At 52.7% G+C, this 19,884-nt stretch overlaps 1 protein-coding gene across 1 annotated transcript in view; it reads left to right on the forward strand.

Moving 5' to 3' along the window:
- The window catches only part of kiaa0825 (KIAA0825 ortholog), a 92,033-nt gene that overhangs the window by 25,667 nt on the left and 46,482 nt on the right, over positions 1-19,884 (forward strand). The window contains exons 11-20 of the mRNA XM_084690463.1: positions 1,468-1,658; positions 2,667-2,849; positions 2,951-3,076; positions 4,971-5,110; positions 7,601-7,780; positions 8,747-8,974; positions 9,073-9,469; positions 11,663-11,819; positions 13,159-13,314; positions 14,986-15,080. Of these exons, the coding sequence (XP_084546589.1) occupies positions 1,468-1,658; positions 2,667-2,849; positions 2,951-3,076; positions 4,971-5,110; positions 7,601-7,780; positions 8,747-8,974; positions 9,073-9,469; positions 11,663-11,819; positions 13,159-13,314; positions 14,986-15,080 (1,853 nt within the window). The remainder of the gene's footprint in view (positions 1-1,467; positions 1,659-2,666; positions 2,850-2,950; positions 3,077-4,970; positions 5,111-7,600; positions 7,781-8,746; positions 8,975-9,072; positions 9,470-11,662; positions 11,820-13,158; positions 13,315-14,985; positions 15,081-19,884) is intronic.

Consider the following 19,884-nt stretch of genomic DNA (forward strand, 5'->3'; position numbering starts at 1 on the left):
CGTGCACACACACACACACACACACACACTCACACGCAACCCCCCCAGCCCAGCTCTCTAACTGAACATCTGGGGTCTCCTGTGCTGCCCCGAGGGCTCAGGGGACTGGGCCGTCTGCAGGGGGACTGTCTGGAAAGTGTGTGGGAGCCTCCGCGATTCCCCCACCTCTGCCCCCCAAGCCAACCAGAAACCCTCACTCCCTTCCTCCCTCCTTGCGCGGGTCACGGAGGTCAGACAGACCTGCTGTGTGCAGGTGTGTGTGTGTGTCAGTCTGAGCTGTCTGAGCTGAACAGCCCCCACCTCCCACACACACACACACACACACACACACCCACCCACCGCAATAACCACAGCCTAAGCTCTGACCTCGGCCCAAACCCAACCTCACCACATACCCTCCCTCCCTCCACCCCGACCCCCATCCGTAATTTAAACATCTCCTCCTCTCCAACCTCAAAACCCCGACCTCAGCCCATACTTTAAACTCCAACCACAACCGGCTGCCCCGTGGTTCTCCAGGAGGGGCTGTGTTCTCCAGGAGGGGGTGTGTTCTCCAGGAGGGGGTGTGTCTCCAGGAGGGGGTATGTTCTCCAGGAGGGGGCGTGGTTCTCCAGGAGGGGGCGTGGTTCTCCAGGAGGGGGTGCTGTGCCAGGTCCAGAGGCAGAGGATGGAGCAGTAATCCCGGACATGCGGTCACGCTCTCTGTCCAGCACCAATCCCTAAATGACTGTGTCCCCTGGGAGGAGGGCAAGGGATGAGAGAGGAGGAGATGGGGAACGTTTACTGCCTAGGGTTGGGTCTCTTACCTACAGCATTTTAGACACAACCTGTGCTGGGGTCATTATGGGATGTTGGACATGTTGTTAATCAAGGTCTCTCTGGTTAAACAGCCAGCAGAAGGGCTGTTTCCTCTCTGTCTGAGAGCAATTAAAGCCACAGGAAGCCAGGACTTCTCTCTCTGTGTCTGTGTCTCTCTCTCTCTCTCTGTCTCTGTCTCTCTCTCTCTCTCTCTCTCTCTCTCTCTCAGACACACACATGTACACACACATGCAAACACTCACACAAAGACAGTTTCCCTAGTGTGTGTGTCCGCGCGTGCGTGTGCGTGCGTGTGATGTCTTCCCCAGACCGGGCCTTTCAGTCTGTCCCACAGGGGAGAGTCCAGGTGCTCAGCCCCGCTGGCGTGACCATGGAAACATCCACGTGTGGACAGCTCCATCTCTCTCTCTCTCTCTCTCTCTCTCTCTCTCTCTCTCTCTCTCTCTCTCTCTCTCTCTCTCTCTCTCTCTCTCTCTCTCTCTCTCTCTCTCTCCCTTTCCTTCCCTCCCTCCCCCTTTCTGTCTCCCTCGCTCACTGTACCTCTCCATGTTTATGTCTGTCGACCTTTCAACTGCCCCCCCCCCCCGGCTTTATCCATACACACAACCATATCTCTCAATCTCCCCCCCCCCCCCCCTCCCTCCGCAGGGCGAGCGGTGCTCCTTCTCCGTTCAGATGTGGTACTACTTCCTGTCGGGCCTGCGCTCCGACCTGTGGGTCGTGCTGCCAGCGGCGCTGGCGCGGGACGTGCTGGGCCGGGTGACGTGCGACACCCTCCAGGTGCTGGCCCAGAGGTACTCCAGGGTGAGGCCGTCCTACAGGCGACACCTGCAGATCAGGTACACCCCCCCCACACACACACACACCCCTCCCCCTCCCCATCTGGACCGGAGCTAGCTGTCTGTGTTGCGCAGTCCTCTGTGGAAGGGATTCGGTGACGTCTGTACAACGCGTTACAGTCCGTATTGGTTTCCTAATGCATTCTGCATTTCCAGTACATGTTTTGCAGTGTACACGGTCATGGCTTCAGACAGTACTAGCTTATACCCTCAGTCTGACCTACGGCAGAACTGCTGTCCCTTGCCTGGAACCTGATCAGCCTGCCACCTCACTACAAGGCCCACCTCATATTCCCTCACTCTTGGCCCGGTGCCATGCTTCTCCTAGGGGTCTCAACACAGCATTAACACACTAAACCCGGGCCGCGCTCCACACACACACATAGACTCCCATCCTCCATGTTCCCCTTCCCAAGGTCTGGGGGTGGGGGGGGGGGGGGGGGGGGGGGGGGTAAGAAACAGACCAGAGCCATAAGAGTCCATCCTCTCCGCCCCTTATGGGGAACCCCTTGTTCGCACGCTGAGGAGGACAAATGAAGAGACCCATAAGAGGTTTTCCCGCGAGCAATAGCGGAAGCGTATTTATGGCCGTTTAGACATGGTAACGGTAACTTTTTATAGCGGGACTAAGTCCTGCAGGCTCTTCGCCTTCCCCCTCCATAAACTCACCGGGAGGGAATCCAGTGTTCTGGCCCCGCCGCCTCGTCCTGTCGCCATGATGTCACACTCTGATGGCAGCTCATTGGGGGACTGTCCGTGTCGTGTCTGACCCCCTCCCCCCCCTTCTCTGTGTAACCCATCACCCCCTTTTCCTCCTTACATTACACGTAGTCATTTAGCTGACGCTCTTATCCACAGCGACTTACATTCCCCCTAGGCAAGTAGGGTGAAGTGCCTTGCCCAAGGACGTAATTTGGCGCAGCCGGGAATCGAAGCGGTCACCTTCCGATTACCAGCCCGAATCCCTAACCGCTCAGCCTCCTTCTTTCCCCCTTGTCCCTCCCCCAGGTGTGACATCACTGTGCTGCTGCTCTGTGTGGAACAGCTGATGTGGAGCGTGTGCGACGGCCCCGAGGCGCTGGTCCGCTCGGAGCCCTCCAGGGGGGGCTGGGCCCCCATCATCCACTCCCTGTGTGAGCAGCTGCTGGCCGTGCTGGTCGTGGTGACCGCGCCCCTGCCCCTGCTCCACGCGTAGGCACTCTGCATGGCAGCCGTCTTGGGGAATTTGGAACATGCCATGGGGCAATGTATCTGTGGCTGTGTTGGGGTGAGAGTTGTGTCGTGTGTTCCAGTACCTTCCGGAGCAGTCCTGCTGAAGGTCAGAGGTCAGCCCCTCTCCTGCCCCAGGCTGCTGGCAGCACTGGCATACTATGGCTCAACGCCATCAACCCTGCACTCTTCTCAGAGCAGGCCTCACGGTACCTAACACACACACACACACATAAATGCATATAACAGACCATACACACTAGTACATGCATGCATGTACACACACACACACACACACCCTTCTGTCCACCCATGCTATCCAGGATCACATGTGTGTTTTTAGGAGCTCTAGTCTTGCATGGTACATCAAGTGGTGGCCAGGGCCCCAGACTGACTGAGCTAATGTAACACACATCCAGCTGAAGGAGAGAGAGAGAGAGAGAGAGAGGGAGAGGGAGAGGGAGAGGGAGAGAGACAGAGAGAGAGGGAGAGAGGGAGAGAGGGAGAGAGAGAGAGAGAGAGAGAGAGAGAGAGAGAGAGAGAGAGAGGGAGAGGGAGAGGGAGAGGGAGAGGGAGAGGGAGAGGGACAGAGAGAGAGGGAGAGAGGGAGAGAGGGAGAGAGGGAGAGAGAGAGAGAGGGAGAGAGGGAGAGAGAGAGAGAGAGAGAGAGGGAGAGAGGGAGAGTGTGTGTCGCTGTGTTGATGTTGATGGCTTGCTCAGGGGCTTATGCCAGGGGGTGCAAACAGATGAGAGGGAGACAGTTTGATGAGAGAGAAGTAAGTCTGTGTGTGTGTGTGTGGGTGTATGTTAATGGACATGCGTGTATGTGTAAGACAGTTGTGAGGAGGTAGAGTTTGAGCGGGCCTGAGTAGGTGTACTCAATCTTCCCCAGTCCTTGCCTTACTGCCCTACCCCCCCCCTCCCTTTTCCCCTCCACTGCTCCCACATCCAAGGGTGATGTCATCCTGCGCTGAGTGTGCACAAATCACCCCCTCCCCCCTTTGATCCCACCCATAGCCCCCCCGCCCCGTTCCCAAGACTTGGAGAGCTGAAATTAGTTTATTTTTATGACCTCTTTATTTTCCTCCCACCTCGCTGTGTTCCGAGGTCCCAGAGTGCTTTGCAGCGTGCCCTGGTCCAATCCCCGGGCCACTCCTGCCTGGATCCCTCAAACCAGACCTTCCCTTGGCCTCGCCAATAAACGGACTGTTATGATTATTAAATAAAACAATAATAAAAATACACAAGCACATAAATAAATCAAGCAGCATTATAGGTCTTAAAACGATCCGGGGCTATCTGTTTTTTGGGGTGTGTTTGAGGCTGTAAGCTGACCCCATGCTGTTGCCCCTCAGATTTATCAGGGCAGTTAAAGGAGGATTTCTTTCAGGATTTGCAGCCGCGGTGACATCATAAATTGTGCTGTCGGGTCGAAGCGCAGTATTCCTCCGTCAAACAGCAGGGTGCACCCCTGCTCTCGCTTTCTGGCTCAAGTCTATGGCTCAAACGCCCACCCCTCGACCACCCCTACCCCACTCAACACCCCCCCCCCCCCCCACTCCACCTCAACACCCCCCTACCCTCTTCCCTTCTGACCGACTTTCTCCATTCATTCCATTAGTTTTTATATTGAGATTACATACAAACACTCCACACACACACAAGCGCACACGAGCACACGCACACACACAATTGCACAAACACAGACACACACACTCCAAGGATACGGCTCATTAAACACAGCTGGCTGCAGCCTCACGGTAATACAAAAGATGCCAGGGTACGTAGTACATTCATGTGTTCTGGCATCCTCCCAAATGTTAATTTGCTTTTAGCTGGTCGAGATTAAAGCTAATTCCTTCCTGGTGCAGTCTATAAGTAAGCAAGCATGAAAACATTTGCTGACTCATGTGGGAGGAGCAGACTGACATTCAGAGAAGTACTGAGATTACACTACAGTCTGTTTTTTTCCCCCCCCTGTGCACAGTACTTTTCTGCCCAAGGTCTTGTGGGTTGTCTCTAGCTAAATGGAGGGCTGTCTGTGAACTCACCTGACACTGCAGATCTGTCATTGGCCCTTGTGTTGTCATGGCGTCCTGGTAGGGGGGGTCTGACGGGGGAGGCGGCTTCGCTGTGTCAGCTCCGGCTCCTGACCTCTGACCCGGGAGGCAGTCCCAGGTTACTGCTGCACGCGCTCCTACACAGAGACTGTCACCTGCCTAGGCTCCTTCTGGAACATTCCTGTGAGTTGGTCTTTGTCTCTGTGTGTGTCTGTGTGTGTGTGTGTGTGTGTGTGTGTATGTGTTTGTGTGTGTGCACAACACAAGAAAAACATTTTTGTTCTTCACTCTTTTGACTTATTTCATGAATAATTACTAAGTGAAATAATTACTGCATGACATATATAATTTTGCCGGGAACTTTTCAATTTCCTTCCAACGATTATTTCTCCAAATGCAGATGCTTCATCCCTGCTATCATCTGCAGTAAAACGAAAGGTCCCCATTCTCTCCCTCAAAGGATGCTGGGTAGGGTGGGCCTGATGAAGTGTTACCTCCGCTGTCCTCGGGGTCCTCGGGTCCTAATTCAGCTAATCAGATCAGTGGTCTGAGAGATCCGACCATGCCCCGGGATCACACGTTTTATGGAGTTATCATCATCACCGCCATTGTCATCATCATCATCATCTCTAAATCGATGGAGCCCAGTAATAAACGCTCCGCGAGGCCGTCGCCCTAGCGCACACGCTGACCTTTCCTGTGCTCTCCTCCCCTCTCGCCGCGCTCGCAAGGTCTAACCTTTAAAGACTGTTGTGCGCTCGCACATTAATTCACATTATAGCGACCTCATTAATAACAAAGCCTCCGGCGGGGGCCTGACAGAGACTCCAGTGGCGTTTCTCTTCCCTGCCGCCGCCGCCGCCGTAAATCACGGCCCCCCTTGCCCACCTCGGCCGCGGAGAGCAGCTCATTAAGACGAGTGTGGACACAACCTGGCCGGCCACTTCCCGTGTTCCCAGAAGCCACTGCTGCCTTAGCCTGGAGCTTGGGATCGGGCTGAGGTCTCCCCCCACCACCACCCCCAATGCCCCGCCCCCTCTGGCGTCCGTCAGCCTGGCTTGACCAGGAAGGGGCTGGGCCTGAGCTCTGCTGCTCCACCAGCTAGCCCCCCCCCCCCCCCCCCTCCACCAGGTCTCCGAGCGAGCCGCTTACAGACATTCTCCTTCATGCTCATCACTGCGTCGTCTGCTTCCAATTACCTTCTCAGCAGAGTGGACCCTGGTGGCGGACGCCTCGCAGAAGATAAACAGGTGTATTTGTTGGCTGTGCATCAAGGTTACAGAGGCTTAGCTAGCAGGGGAGGGGAGAAGGAGGTGGAGGAGGAGAATCAGAGAGAGAGAGAGAGAGAGAGAGAGAGAGGTATGTACAAATAGAGATACACAGAGAGAGGTAGAGACGTGTGTGTGTGTGTGTGTGTGTGTTTGTCAACTCCAAACACCTCGGAGATAGAGAGGGAACAGCAGCGTTGTCTATCATAACTCATCGGCATGACTCCATAATGGGATCATTATTAAAAGGTGCCTAGTTAACCCGCCATGCTCTCCAACACCCCAAGTGGAAATTAATACAAGTCCCCCCCCCATCCCTATCCCTCCACGGTCGCCACGGCGAGATCCCGCGCCCTCTCCTTAAGGACCAATTACCAGGCAGACAGAGTACAAGGCACTGGCGTTATCCCATAATGCACTGTAATAGAGTGATTGTAGGTCAAAGGATGTTTGACCACTTTTCGGTCTGTGCGGTGTGTTTAGGGAAAAGAGAGGGAGAGCGCGCGAGAGCGAGAGAAAGGAAATCAATTCCCATCAGTGTTCGAGGGGTGATGGGCTTCCTGTCTCTTATTAAGCCGAGCTGATATTACCCCCCACCCCCCCCACCCCACCCCCCCCCGTCCTTCCCGCGGCAGGTAATTTAGGCCTGTCATTTTAAAACAGTCCAACATTTGTCAAAGGGAGTGCAAACAGCGCCCTGCCTTCTATCACCGAGCCCCTCATTGACTGGCCGCCTGCGCTCCCTCCTCCCCCTATTCAAACACCTGTCATCCCCTACTGGAGAGACTGACACCGCTTGGATCCCAGCCACGGGATGGAACACAGGCCATCCTGAACGACCCCTCGTCATCCCTGAACACACACACACACTGCATCCCGTATACACGCACACATACACAGGTAGGGCTCTCTGCCCCATGCTCACAGCCCTGGCCCCCGATAAGGACATCCTGTTCAAACCTGTTCTCCTTTTACTTCCTGTCTCCCTGCGTTTAATCCTCAGGGATTCCGATTTCTTCCTCAGTGCTCACTGTGTGCTTTTTTTTCCAACTCCCCTGGTTGTAATTGAGACCAGCTTCACGTTTCCTTCTCTATACAAGACTGTACTCGTCTATATGGCCCACGAATGGAACTCGTTCCCCCATCCTGTCCTAAAATGGCCGTCTTCTCGCTCTCCTGACTCCCACGTGCGTGCAGCAGACAGGGCTTCAGCAGAGCACAGCCACCTCACAATCACCTGGCCGCGGCGACACACGCTCACCTTACCATTCTCAAATGTTCCATTTCAACAAGAGTCCTTGGCCTTTTTTCTTTTTTTTGAGAGGGGGGGTTCTTTTTCTGAAGTATGTCGAGTATGCGCCAGTGTATTTCACGTGTCAAATGAAGAATCTCGGCCCGGTTGCAGATTTGGGTGCAGAGGGCGATGTGGACGTTTCTCCCGAGGACGGTGCGTCTGGAGATGGCTTCATGGAGGCTCTGTTCCATGTGTTCCTGTCCCTGAACAGCGCCCCCAAGGCTCTCACCCTGGCCCTGGAGCCCTACCTGGACAGGGCCCACATCTGGGAGCTGCTCTACAACCTGGCCGGTAGGTGCTCTCTCACCTGGTCTGGGGTCTGATGATGCTGGGGTACGCCCATGAGTGACTGTGTAGACGGAGAACAGCATGGCTAATTCTCGCCTAGCGACGTCAAATGACAGCTATTCTCCTGCTAGCTGTTAGCATTTTTCCAAGTTTTTGCTCGGTGTCGTCCGTCGGCGTGGCCGTTCACCATGCCCACGCCAAGAGGTTTGGGGCACCTTCGCTTTTTGTGTCGAGTCTACGGGAAAAAACGGTCGTCAATATCGCGTGCACCGTACCTGACGGGCAAGTGACTTTGAAACATGGCTTTCCGGACTCACCTGCTTCAGAGAGTGCGTCCGCCGGACAGAGAACCTATATCATGTTCTCTCCGTTGGCCGTTTCTCTCCTGGTTTTTTGGGGGTCGTAGATTTGCAGGCGCCCCTTGGGGGCCCGGTGCACTTGGGTTCCTTGCCCCGGCACTAAATCTCACCGCTCCAGCCTCTTTTTTTGGTGTTTGTTTTACAGCCGGGCCTGTTGCAACTTTATAGTCCCCATCCAGCCCCATGCTGTTGCTGCTCTGCCACTGATATGAACAGGATATTAAAGGGCAGGGTGATGAAAGCCCTAACCTGGATAGAGTACCCTGTATCAGTGGTACAGCTCCAGACACCTGCTCACACTACCTTGCTCCCTGCTCTGACGTGCCTGCCCACTACTGCATGGTAACCTCCACAGCAGCCCCCAAGAAGTCCCCATCACATTTCAAATGCCCTTAACACCAGGCTGTTCTGCTCGCTCAAAATGTGTTCTGGTGTTCAGTCATTCCCTGTCAATCTCCCTGGCTGCCATTGGGCTGGTAATAGAAGGGGTGTGGTTAAAACAATCCCCTCCTTTCCTCTCTCCTCCTCTCTCCCCCTACCCCTCTCTTCTCCTGTCTCCTATCCTCTTCTCTCCTATCCTATCCTTCCTCTTGCTATCCTCTCCTCTCAGACCTAGCGCGTCCGGCCCCTGTGCTGGTCAGCTGCGTGCGTGCCGTGGTCAACAAGCCCGTTCACAGCCTCCTGCGCCAGCTGGTTCCCATGGTGATGACCTGGCAGGCCAGCGATGAGTCCAGTGGGCCGCAGGTCAGACGGGACGTCCCGGACAGCGTTCTGGCCAAGGTCCCCAAGGAGTGGAACTACAACTCCCAGGACCCTCGGGGCAGAGAGTCAACAAAGAGTACGTAGAGAAGTGACTGTGGTTCCCGAGTGGAAACCTGACCGCGGTACCGTACCGCTCCCATAGTGTAACAGGTGCACCTCCCGTTTTCCCCCCAGGCGTGGTCACCCAGACCCTCCAAGCCCTCTCCTTCGTCTTCACCAACCTGCCCTCCGCCGTGGCCTCCCTTCCCCTCCCCCTGCGCTACCTCTTCCAGACGGCCGAAAAGCACCTCACCCAGCACGGCCGGCAGCTGCGCCCGCTCGGCCTGCTCCCCTGGGCCCTGCTCAGCTCCCTGTGCCAGGGCCTGGACGACCCCGGCGCCCCGGAGCAGCCGGTCGGCCCGGGGGCCCGCGAGACCCTGGCCCTGCTGTCCGAGTGCCTGCAGGCAGCCATGGGCCAGCAGAGGGGCGTCCCCAAGCCCAGCGTCCACAAGGTGCTGCAGGCGCTGGAGGGGAGGAGGCCCAAGTGGACCACCCTGCAGCTGCAGCGGGCCCGCAAGCTCTGCTCCGAGAGGTGAGAGGTCAGCCGGGCATGGGCGGAGGGGGGCTGGGGAGGTGGTCAGCAGGGTCGGTGCGGTTGATGCTGCGCTCTGAGCACTTGGAGCATGACCAGATAAATGCTCATCATTCATCGTCCGTATATGATCTAAGGGTATACTTGTTTAGATACATCATATATACATTAATTAAACAACCTTTGGCCGTTTGATTTACTAATATTTTCTTAACAGAATTTCAATATATTGTTGGATGATTTAGCCTCAACAAGACAGACTGGTTGACACAAATCTGAATGAATGAAAGTGTTTTATCATTGATGCATGGTGCATTTAGACAGTGGACCTTCAATATATAGTTGTGATAGAACAATGAAACAAGCAATTTCAATATTATTTTAATTGAGCGCGCCAGCATTGATGGATAGCATTATGAAACGTCATTTTTCAGAAGAGAATTAGTTTGAATGAGATCAATGTGTATTCTGGGATGAGGTCCACGGTAAATCATGGGACACCCCAACGCCAGGAAGGCAAAAACAAAAACAGCCGACAGGAAATCGGGTTTCAGTTTTCTCATCCGTCCGACCTTCGACCTTCAGGGCCGTGCGACTCGTTCCCAGAACTTGTAGCTCCGCCCGCACAATTAGAGGAGATCGAAAAGGCGGAGAGAGAAGCCAAAATCTCCGTCCACATCAATCCTCGTTAGGAAATCATCATCTCATCCAATAACAAAACCACGCAAACACACGCCGGAGGATTGAAGGAGAGAACATGAGTGGATTAGAGCAGGAGTTCCAGGAAACACCGTGTGCCCAATGACAGGAAAGGAGGCGGGAGTCAGAGGAGAGGAGAGAGATGAGGAGGATGGGTGGTGGGCGGGGGTTACTGAAAGAGTGATTATGTATCACCTGTCGGAGGCGTTCTGTGAGATCATTACTATTCATTAAAAGATCCTTCATTGGGAACTGACGCCTCGGTTGTAAACAATCAGTGTACAGTGTTTCAGAGGAGGGGGGGGAGGCCACCGGTCCAAAAACAGACCCTCACACCCCTCTGCCATCACACACACACGACCACACACACTGAAGCCCACCCCTCCACTTCCCCCGCCCACATCCACCCCCTCACCCCCCCCCACCTTGTCTTTGCAAAGTAATTTGTAGAGGAGAAGATTATTGTTCTCCATCATGGTGACCCTGGCTGGGCTGACGGGATGCATACACAGATGAAGATGAATGCAGTTATTCCTTGGCGGAGGTCTGCCTCTTTCAGGGCACATTGGCCCTAATGACATGATTGATAGGCTGTCCCAAATCCGGAGAGGCCCTCATTAATCACCCCGCTGACTGAATCCAATCATCTGCTTCACCTGCACAGTGATGGACAGGAAAGGATACAGCGCAGGTGCTGACACGGATGCACAGGCCCGGGCCCCCGCCAAACGGACGCGCCTCTCTCAATGTCACGCCGCCAAAGGCTGCCTGACAGGCGACACTGTTTCTGCCACCCTATAATTACAAAGAGGGGGAGAGAGAGAGAGGGCTGGAGAGAGAGAGAGAGAGAGAGAGAGAGAGAGAGAGAGAGAGAGAGAGAGAGAGAGAGAGAGAGAGAGAGAGAGAGAGAGAGAGAGAGAGAGAGAGGAGGAAAACAATGACAGGAAGTGTGTGTATGGAGGAGAGGGGGGGGGGGGTTGACGGGAGATATGGAGGTACTTCCGCACAGGAAGGGCAGAGGGATGAGTCGGCGCCTGCCAGGGCGGGATGGCGATCTCTGGGACCTTGAGGCTGACTGTATCACACACACACACACACACTTAGATTTGGGAGCCTTTTGTCATCTAAATTCAGGTTGTGAAAGGCGTGATGTGTGTTTGGATCCTCGCAGGCCTTGAGCTCTGCACGCCTCCGTTTCAATCAGAAGGATTTTGTAAGCCACAGGTTTCGACACCCAAATGGAATTTCACCAAACTTGTACTTTGTGAAACACAAAACTGCGTGACATGGGGGGGGTGGGGGGGGTAAGTCCAAAATGTTCACTGACAAAAGCAAAATGGAACGGAATGGAATTTGTTTGATACCAGATGTTCTCTAACTCAATGTCCCTCTTTGTTACCCCCCGCTTACCCACTTCTTTCTTTGCAACCTCAACTCAAACGCTCTCCCCCTCTTTCTCCCCCTCTCTCTCCCCCTCTCTCTCCCCCACCCCAGTGTGTTTGAGCGCGGGGAGAATGGAGTGGCGCAGGAGCGAGGCGCCGCGTCTGAACTGACTGAGCAGAAAATAGGGCTGATGCTTCTGGAGGTTTGCCACAAACCAGGTGGCGCAGAGTACCTGAGGCTAATCTATCACATCATCCAAGTCAATGAGGTAGGGAAACACTCCCTTTTCCCCCGCAATTAGGTGGCTGCTAGCCCGCTGCCCCCGGGTGAATGTGGGGGGGGGGGGGGGCAGATGTGTAACCACAGCCTGCTGCCTGCTTTGCCACCCCCCCCCCACACACACACACACCCACCACTCCTTGATTGCGTGATACACACCCATTCACACCGCCTACACGACCTGACCTGAAACACAATAAGAGCACACGCCCTACACAACCTCACACATGTAGGACACGTGCGGACACACGCGGTCGAGAGGGACCCTATGGGAGTGCTGGCTTTAGTCATGTGATGAAGCCCCGTCTGCCTTTGTCGCTGTCCTCATTCTGATCCTCGAAATGAGTTGATGTGCAACGTACTGCAAAAGGCCACATGTAAGTAGATACCACTGTCTACCACCGTGAGAGTACTGGCAGGACGTAGTCGTTAGGCCCACATAGGCTCTCCACAGTTCCCCTTCCCAGCACCATCCTCACCCCACACAAGGTCAAGTCAAGGACGGTCGGGTCTGGGTTGGAGAGCTGGAGGGCTGGGGGGGTTGGGGGGCTGGGGGGGCTGGAGGGCTGGGTGTTTGGAGGGCTGGAGGGCTGGGGGGGTTGGGGGGGTTGGGGGGCTGGGGGGCTGGGGGGGCTGGGTGTTTGGAGGGCTGGAGGGCTGGAGGGCTGGGGGGGTTGGGGGGCTGGGGGGCTGGGGGGGCTGGGGGGCTAGGGGTGTGTAGGGTGACATGCTGACTGATGGGCTTGTAGTGGATCCACACTGGGGTGCTTCCTCACACATACCACACACACACACACACACACACGCACCGCCCACAATGTTTCGGCCAAGCACACCAAAGATTCTGGAAGCGTTTGTTCTCGTCTATACATATCCTTGTCCTTTTCCCAATGTCCTGTATTTCCATTATTCTATTTCTGAAGAGGTCTGATTAATTTCTACTTTGGTAGGGGCCAATCAATTAGGGAATAGGAGAAGGGAGGCAATTCTACTGGTCATTAGCTTGTGCTGTGTGTGTCTGTAGCTGTACAAACTCTGTTCTGCTGATTGCTTTCTACTTTGGGGTGACCGATCAAACTGGGAATATGGGGAAAGAGACCATTGCCATGTCCATTATAGATCTAGAATGGTAATAATAGTGATTAAAATAGCAGGTATGTACTGTACTAATTGTCTCTTTTCTGTGCTAAATGTCCGTCCGGAGTTTTTGAAGTGAAACTTTTTGAAGATTACTGTCACCATCTTTCAGTTTCTGTCCCACCGATGGGCTCTCTCTGTGTGTGTGTGTGTGTGTGTGTGTGACCTCTCCTACTCTACGGTCTGTGTAGGAGCTGCTGATAAGAACGATGTCCCCTCCGGGAGCTGGCCCTGTTGACTCACCTCAAACCGTGAACTTTGCCCCGGCAACTTCGGGTCACCTGATTCCGCCCCCTTTCAACCCCCTCACTCAGTTTGATCGCATCGGCAGAAACAAGTTCGATCAGGTTAGTTCGCTGCGCAATCTGTCTGTTTCACGTTTCGATGTTCTTTTCTCCTCCAACTTCTTTTTTACTCTACTCTCTGTTTTCTTTATTTATATTTTCTCACAAAGGAATGACATAATAAAATAAGGCCCACTTTTACTTTTTGTTGTCTTCTTTAAAACTAGTATCTCATAGTTTGAGGCTTTATTTCTGTTTTTGTACCTGTGTGTGTGTGTGTGTGTGTGTGTGTGTGTGTTTGAGTGCACACGTGTGTGTATGTGCCCTTCCTTGTGTGTGTGTGTGTGTGTTTGTGTGTGTGGGTGCACGTGTGTCTGTGTGAGAGTGTGTGTGTGTGTTTAACTTTCTGTCAAGGCCACTAAAGCAATGCTGGGGTGAGCAGACTGGGAGTCTCTAGTGAGCTGGGTACAGTGACAGTCTCTGAAGTTGTCAGTGCTTCGTGAAGCTGAACTTACCTATTCTCCATAGGTCGCTCTCTCTCCCAGAGCAAGAGTAAGTCTTGCAGGGAGACAAAAAAAAAGAAACATTACAAAGGTGAAAAAGTAGAGGGAAGTTTTGGAAATTGTTTAAAAAAAAGTATGACTCTAAAAGTGCACCTCTTCAAGGCTTTGAAACGGTCCCCTTTTCCCCAAAACTTCATCCCCAGTGCACTGTAGAAATGTTAAGTTAATTGTTAGATATTTTGCCCTTTAAAACGGAGCTCAATACAGGTACTTTAGTTCAATAAGATACAGAACTTTGCTCTCTCTCCTTCTGCTGTCTTGGGGCACGGCAATATCATACAAAACAATCACCAAAGACGCCGAAACCTTTTTGGTGCGTGTCTCTTTTTCAGGATGCATTCATGCATTTTTGATCCCCTCTAAAGCAAAATCCTGTGTTCCTTCATATTGTTCTTTAGAAGAGACAGGGACTAATCCTAGGGCTCTCTGTGTTTCTGCTTATCACAGGAGGCTGCATAGCTTTGCATAGAAACACCCTATTAAGAGAATGATTAAAATGCCTTCTCCGCTTAAGGTGCCTGTGTTGTTTGTCAAATCAAATAGAGGGAGGGGGAAGAAAAGCTAGATCCATCAATCACGTCAGGGAGGAGAGGAAGGGTTGGGGTGGGGGGGGGGTGGGGGGGGGGGGGGTGGGGGGTATGTCAGGGAGGAGAGGTAGGAGAGAGGGAGGGGGTGGTTTCGCCCCCCTCCTTTTGTCAATAAAACTCAGCCTGGAGTTGAGAGTGACATTTTGGCAATCAAAGCTATCGGATTTTTATTTGCCTTCCCAACACAGTGTTGTTCCTCCCCCCTCGCTGAGAGAGAGAGCGAGAGATAGAGAGAGAGAGGCACCCAGACAGACAGAGAGACAGACGCCCTCCCAGACAGACAGAGAGGAGAGAAAAAAAGAAAGACAAAAAAAACACACACCGCAAGAGTAACGACTCCCCTCCCAAATTTGATTTATCTTTTTATAAATGATGGCTACATCCTCCCCAAATGGATTTATAAATTAATTGCTGTCTTATTGGAATAAAAACCTTCTTGTGTGGACATGATTGATACGGTGTGTCTGGGTCCTCGTTCGAGACCCCCTCCTCCGTAGTTAGTCCACCCCAGCTGGAGCTGTAATTTACTGATCATATTAACTCTGATTAATAACTAACAATAGTGTTTTCTCATACATCACCAGGCCTCCATGGCAGACTGGCCCTGGGACTGGGCACGACTGTTGCCAGCCTTCCAGGGGATGAGTCAAGTGACCTTGAAAACGCTGCTGGCCAACAGGTAATGGTCTTCTTCCTCGCGCCTCTTCCCCTCCTTCCTTCCCCCCCCCCCGCACACGTGCGGGCCCAACCGCAGCCTGTCGTGTCGGAGGTTGTTCTGACCTTTACGGATGCGTGTACGGGTGGAGGGGAGGGCCGCGAGGGCGCCGGGGAAGGCTGATGGATGTGGGGGGGAAGAGAGGGCGCGTCCAGTGTGTGCCAGCCCGTGCCAACTCAGCCCGATTCTGCCACTGAAGACCGGCATGATGCATATGCGTGTAGTTCATGTTAAACTTGTGATTTTTCTTCTTTTTCTTTTTTCTCTTCCTTTTTTCCTTTCGGAAGCAAGGAAACCCGTGTGTATGGGTTTACGCCGCAAGTTCCTTTTCGCCTTCAAAAAAATGAGAGCGTTGGGATTCCGAGAGCACAGTTATTCAACTAAAATTTCCCCTTAACCTGATTTTACAGGTTATTTTTCGTACAAGCCTAGACTCACCAGGGATCGTCTCATCTGATAGCTTTGTACTCAATCCTCCTTTTCTTTCTTTCTTTCTTTCTTTCTTTTCTCCTAAAGATGTCTATGACTTTCACGAAAGGTAAAGAGACAGAAAGCCAAAAGGTGTTCCTTGAACTAGTTTGCGAAGCTGCGGAAACCTTTAGACAGTGAACTCTTATCATGTCTGACGAGTTAAAAAGCGACGGGTCCTGCTGGTGTACGAGTGCGGATGTACTCCACAGGCCACAGATGTACAATCGTTTCTCACCAGGCCGCCATAAAAGTATGCCGATCCTTCAAAGTCCCTGGTCATGAAGGCTTTATGGCCTGGGGAGTGAGGTGGATGTGGGGTGGGTGAAGAGTGGAGAGGGGAGACTAGTTTAGATTCTCATGTCACCTGATTGAAGCACTGCTCTACTTTTTTTCATTTTTTTTTTGTTCACCTCCTGCCACCCCTCCTCTCTCCATTCCTCCCTCCTCCTCCTTTCTCCATTCCTCCCTCCGCCTCCTCCCCCCTCTCCTCCTCCCCTCTCCTCCCATGTATCTGCAGCGGGGCATAAATATTTATGCAGGTAGGTGACACATATTAGACGGCAATACTTCAGCCCGCGCTCAGCCCCTCTCTCCGCGCGGCTGTCAGGCTGAGAGACCATCAGGCTCGGCAGCAGCCCCTGGGCTGCATCTTGTCTCTCTCCCCTACACCCAATCCATTTGAAATCACCCTCGCCCGTCACCCTCGCCCGTCACCTGCCCGCACACCGTTTTCAGGAAACAAAAGGCCACGCGCTCCAAGGACGGCGTTGTAATAAAGGCGAAGATGCCGTCTCTGTCCACACCGGGGGGGGGGGGTCGGAATACCCCCCGGTGTGGACAGAGACGGCATCTTCGCCTTTATTACAACGCCGTCCTTGGAGCGCGTGCCCCCCCCACCCCCAAAGCCCCACACGCACCCTCACACACGCGTGCATCAAGGCTTGTTGCTAATGTGTTGCTAACAGACCGACACCATCAGATGACTTACTGCCCAGTTTACTCGTGTATGCTTCTGAATAAGAAAGAGAGAGAGAGAGAGAGAGAGAGAGAGAGAGAGAGAGAGAGAGAGAGAGAGAGAGAGAGAGAGAGAGAGAGAGAGAGAGAGAGAGAGAGAGAGAGAGAGAGAGAGAGAGAGAGAGAGAGAGAGAGAGAGAGAGAGAGAGAGAGAGAGAGAGAGAGAGAGAGAGAGAGAGAGAGAGAGAGAGAGAAGGAGGGACGGAGGGAGGGAGGGAGGGAGGGAGGGAGGGAGGGAGGGAGAGAGAGAGAGAGAGAGAGAGAGAGAGAGACCGACCGAGACCGGACAAGTAAGACAAGAAATATAAATATCTCAAGGGGGAGGGGGTAAATATGACATAATTCACACTAATCTCGCAGTGAAAAAGCGTCCCAAGATGATTAGCTTTGCCTCATTAGTGGTCTCTTTGTCGGGGAAGCGTGGCAGGTTTAGGGAGGATTAGAAGCGACTGTGGGTTTTGACTGAGATGCTGGTGGTGGAAGTTTGCTGGGAATCTTTAAGCTGTCAAAGTTTTCCCATCTGTTCCCCAACTCTGTGATGTCTCTGGGAGGGAATACGGAACCTCTGCCTCAGAAGCCACACCAAACATTTAGCTGGGGGGGGGGGGGGGGCAAAAACACATAAGATAATGCACATACAAATGACTTTGAAATTAACATACTCTAATGGCTTCATCAGCATCCGGCCATGTGACTCCTTTGTAACCTTCGGTTTACAGTGTGTCAGTTTGTCAGTAGAACATCTTGTAGCTGTGTGTGTGTGTGTGTGTGTATCAGTGCAGTGATTCCATACTCTGGCAGTAGCCGGGAGGTTATTGTGTCTGGGGTTTATATCACATTCTAATAGAGGGGCCATGAGTTAAGGGCCCAGTCCTTTGCAGAAAGCCTGCTAAATCACTGGTGAGATGGCTTCATTAGGAGAGCAGGGTACCGCTGACACACACACACACCCGCAGACCGCTACCTTGGCGCTGTCGTGGCGGGAGACAGGAGAGAGTGGATTTATACGGGTGTGGGTGTCCTTCTTTGTCACCTGTCACTTTAGCTCTCTCTTCCGGCCCAGCGTGTCATCCATCATCTCCACATTGAGCTTTTCAGCAGAAACAGGCTGATTAATCCACCCTTGCCCAGCTTTCCAGGGCTGTCGCCATGCCCGTCTGCCTGTGCCTGACCGCCTGAATGTCTATTCCTCTGACCGGCTGTCTTGCGTGCAGCCTGCCTGTCTGTCTGTCTTTCTGTCTGTCTGTGCATGTATGTCTGCCGTTGCTGTGTGCATGAATAAAAGACATGGACCTGAGTCTGAAAGCCCAACAATTACCCTGAGCTCAGAAACCCAGCTTCTATTCTCGTCCTATATGTGTTTAAAGCAGAGTCCTGTCTTGACCTCCTATACTGATCGTGTACAATACAGGTTGTGCTGAAAGGATATTCCCCACTGCGATGTTACATCATTACATGTATTCATTTAACAGATGCTTTTATCCAAAACGACTTCCAAGAGAGAGCATGTTGAAGATTGTGATCAAGTTGTTCATTCTGACAGCGGTCCTTCCCCTCTCAAGTATACCCATGACACGACGTTGAAGGTTTGTCACCCTCGAAGCACACTTCCTGTAAATCAGAAAACAAAATGATCAAATACAGCACAGTGCAAGATCCCTTCGTGTGAAGCTATAGGACGAGCAAGGTATTGAATGCCAAAAGCGCTTTCATTTGTGCAGTCATTGGCATGCATTCAGCTTGCTAACGGCAAGGCAAACAAGAGTCTTTACATTTTTGTAACTCTTATCTTCCGTGGACGTGCATACCTCTGCTCTCCACACTTGAATGTGTGCGATACCTTTCATGAAGCCAAGTGAACGTTCATGAATGGACTCGGAGACGAGAAGGGCCTCATATTGTCCTTCTTCTTCGCATGCTCGTCAGAAAGGAAATCTCCCAATCCAATGCATATCGAAATTGCAATTTCCAGAGAATCTCACGATGGCATAGCCATGCCTTTTTCTTATAGACCTTTTCAACGGAACAAAGAACCCGGGCCGCGATGGAGGTTCCTCCGTGTTGCCACTGCTCTCCACCATAACCACAGCGCTGGGTGCTTTGTGGGAAAACTCCAGTCCGCGGTATTCGCTCAAGCAGCTCCTTAAATCGCTGTGCAAGACTCCCGGCCGATCAGGAAGTGGGCAAATACCATCTGCTCCGGTGCACAGCCATATGGCGGGCTTTTTTTTACACTGGGAATGAAATAAAAACAAACATGTCAGAATGTTCGTCTTCCCCCGTGGTGGCTGATCAGGCCGGGAGGAATAGAAGGGATCTCAGAGTCTGTCTGTGTCTCTCTCTCTGTCTCTCTCTCTGTGTCTCTCTCTCTCTCTCTGTGTCTCTCTCTCTCTCTCTCTCTCTCTCTCTCTCTCTCTCTCTCTCTCTCTCTCTCTCTCTCTCTTCAGGGACAGATGGAGAGATGGATGGGAAGGTGAGGCTGCGTGTTTCTGGGTGAGGGGAGGGGGGAGGGGGAGCGCTTAATGATCATTTACCTGCCTCAAAGGTGATGTCAGTTTGTCTCGGGGAGCTTTTCAGGCATCTGGTTTTCTTGACTCGGCGCAAACTCTTCGGATCGCAAGCAAACAGAGCTGTCAAGGTTAAGGGGAGTGACGTTTGTGCCGGCGTCGAAGGAACAGTCCCAGCCTCTCTGAACCACGTCTGACTCTCCGTCTTGCCAGGGAGGAAATTCAAAGACTGTCACTTTTGAAAGTCAGGCCCTGTCTGATGTGTCATTGAGGAAGGACTCCTTTCTTGTCGTCCAATCCCCTGTGCGTGTCCGCCCCTGACTGGCAGGTTGGGACAGGACCGCGTTTGTGTTGCTGGAAGACGTCTTTTGTCTCGTTGGTTTGTACATGGAATGGAGTTTTTTTTTCTTTTTTTTTTCGTCTGCGTCGAGATTTCACGATTTGGACGGCGGTGACATATTGAGGTTTTCATTAGCTGTAAGCAGGTGTGTGTCTCTGTGTGTGTGTGTGTGTGTGCGCGTGTGTCTGTGTCTGTGTCTGTGTGTGTGTCTGTGTGTGTCTCTCTGTGTGTGTGTGGGTGTCTGTCTGTCTGTCTGTGTGTGTCTGTGTGTCTGTGCTTACGCACTATTGCATACTTGTGTGTACTTGTGAAGAAACATGGAGTACATATGTTTACATGCGCCCGGACATGTGTGTGTGTGTGTGTGTGTCCATGAGTGTCTACGTGTGTTTCTGATATTTTGGCGGTTTGCTCCAAAGGCGAATAAATCAGTGAT

This window comes from Hypomesus nipponensis, chromosome 24 (assembly GCF_054491055.1).
Source record: "Hypomesus nipponensis isolate SF chromosome 24, ASM5449105v1, whole genome shotgun sequence".
NCBI classification, from domain to species: Eukaryota; Metazoa; Chordata; class Actinopteri; order Osmeriformes; family Osmeridae; genus Hypomesus; species Hypomesus nipponensis.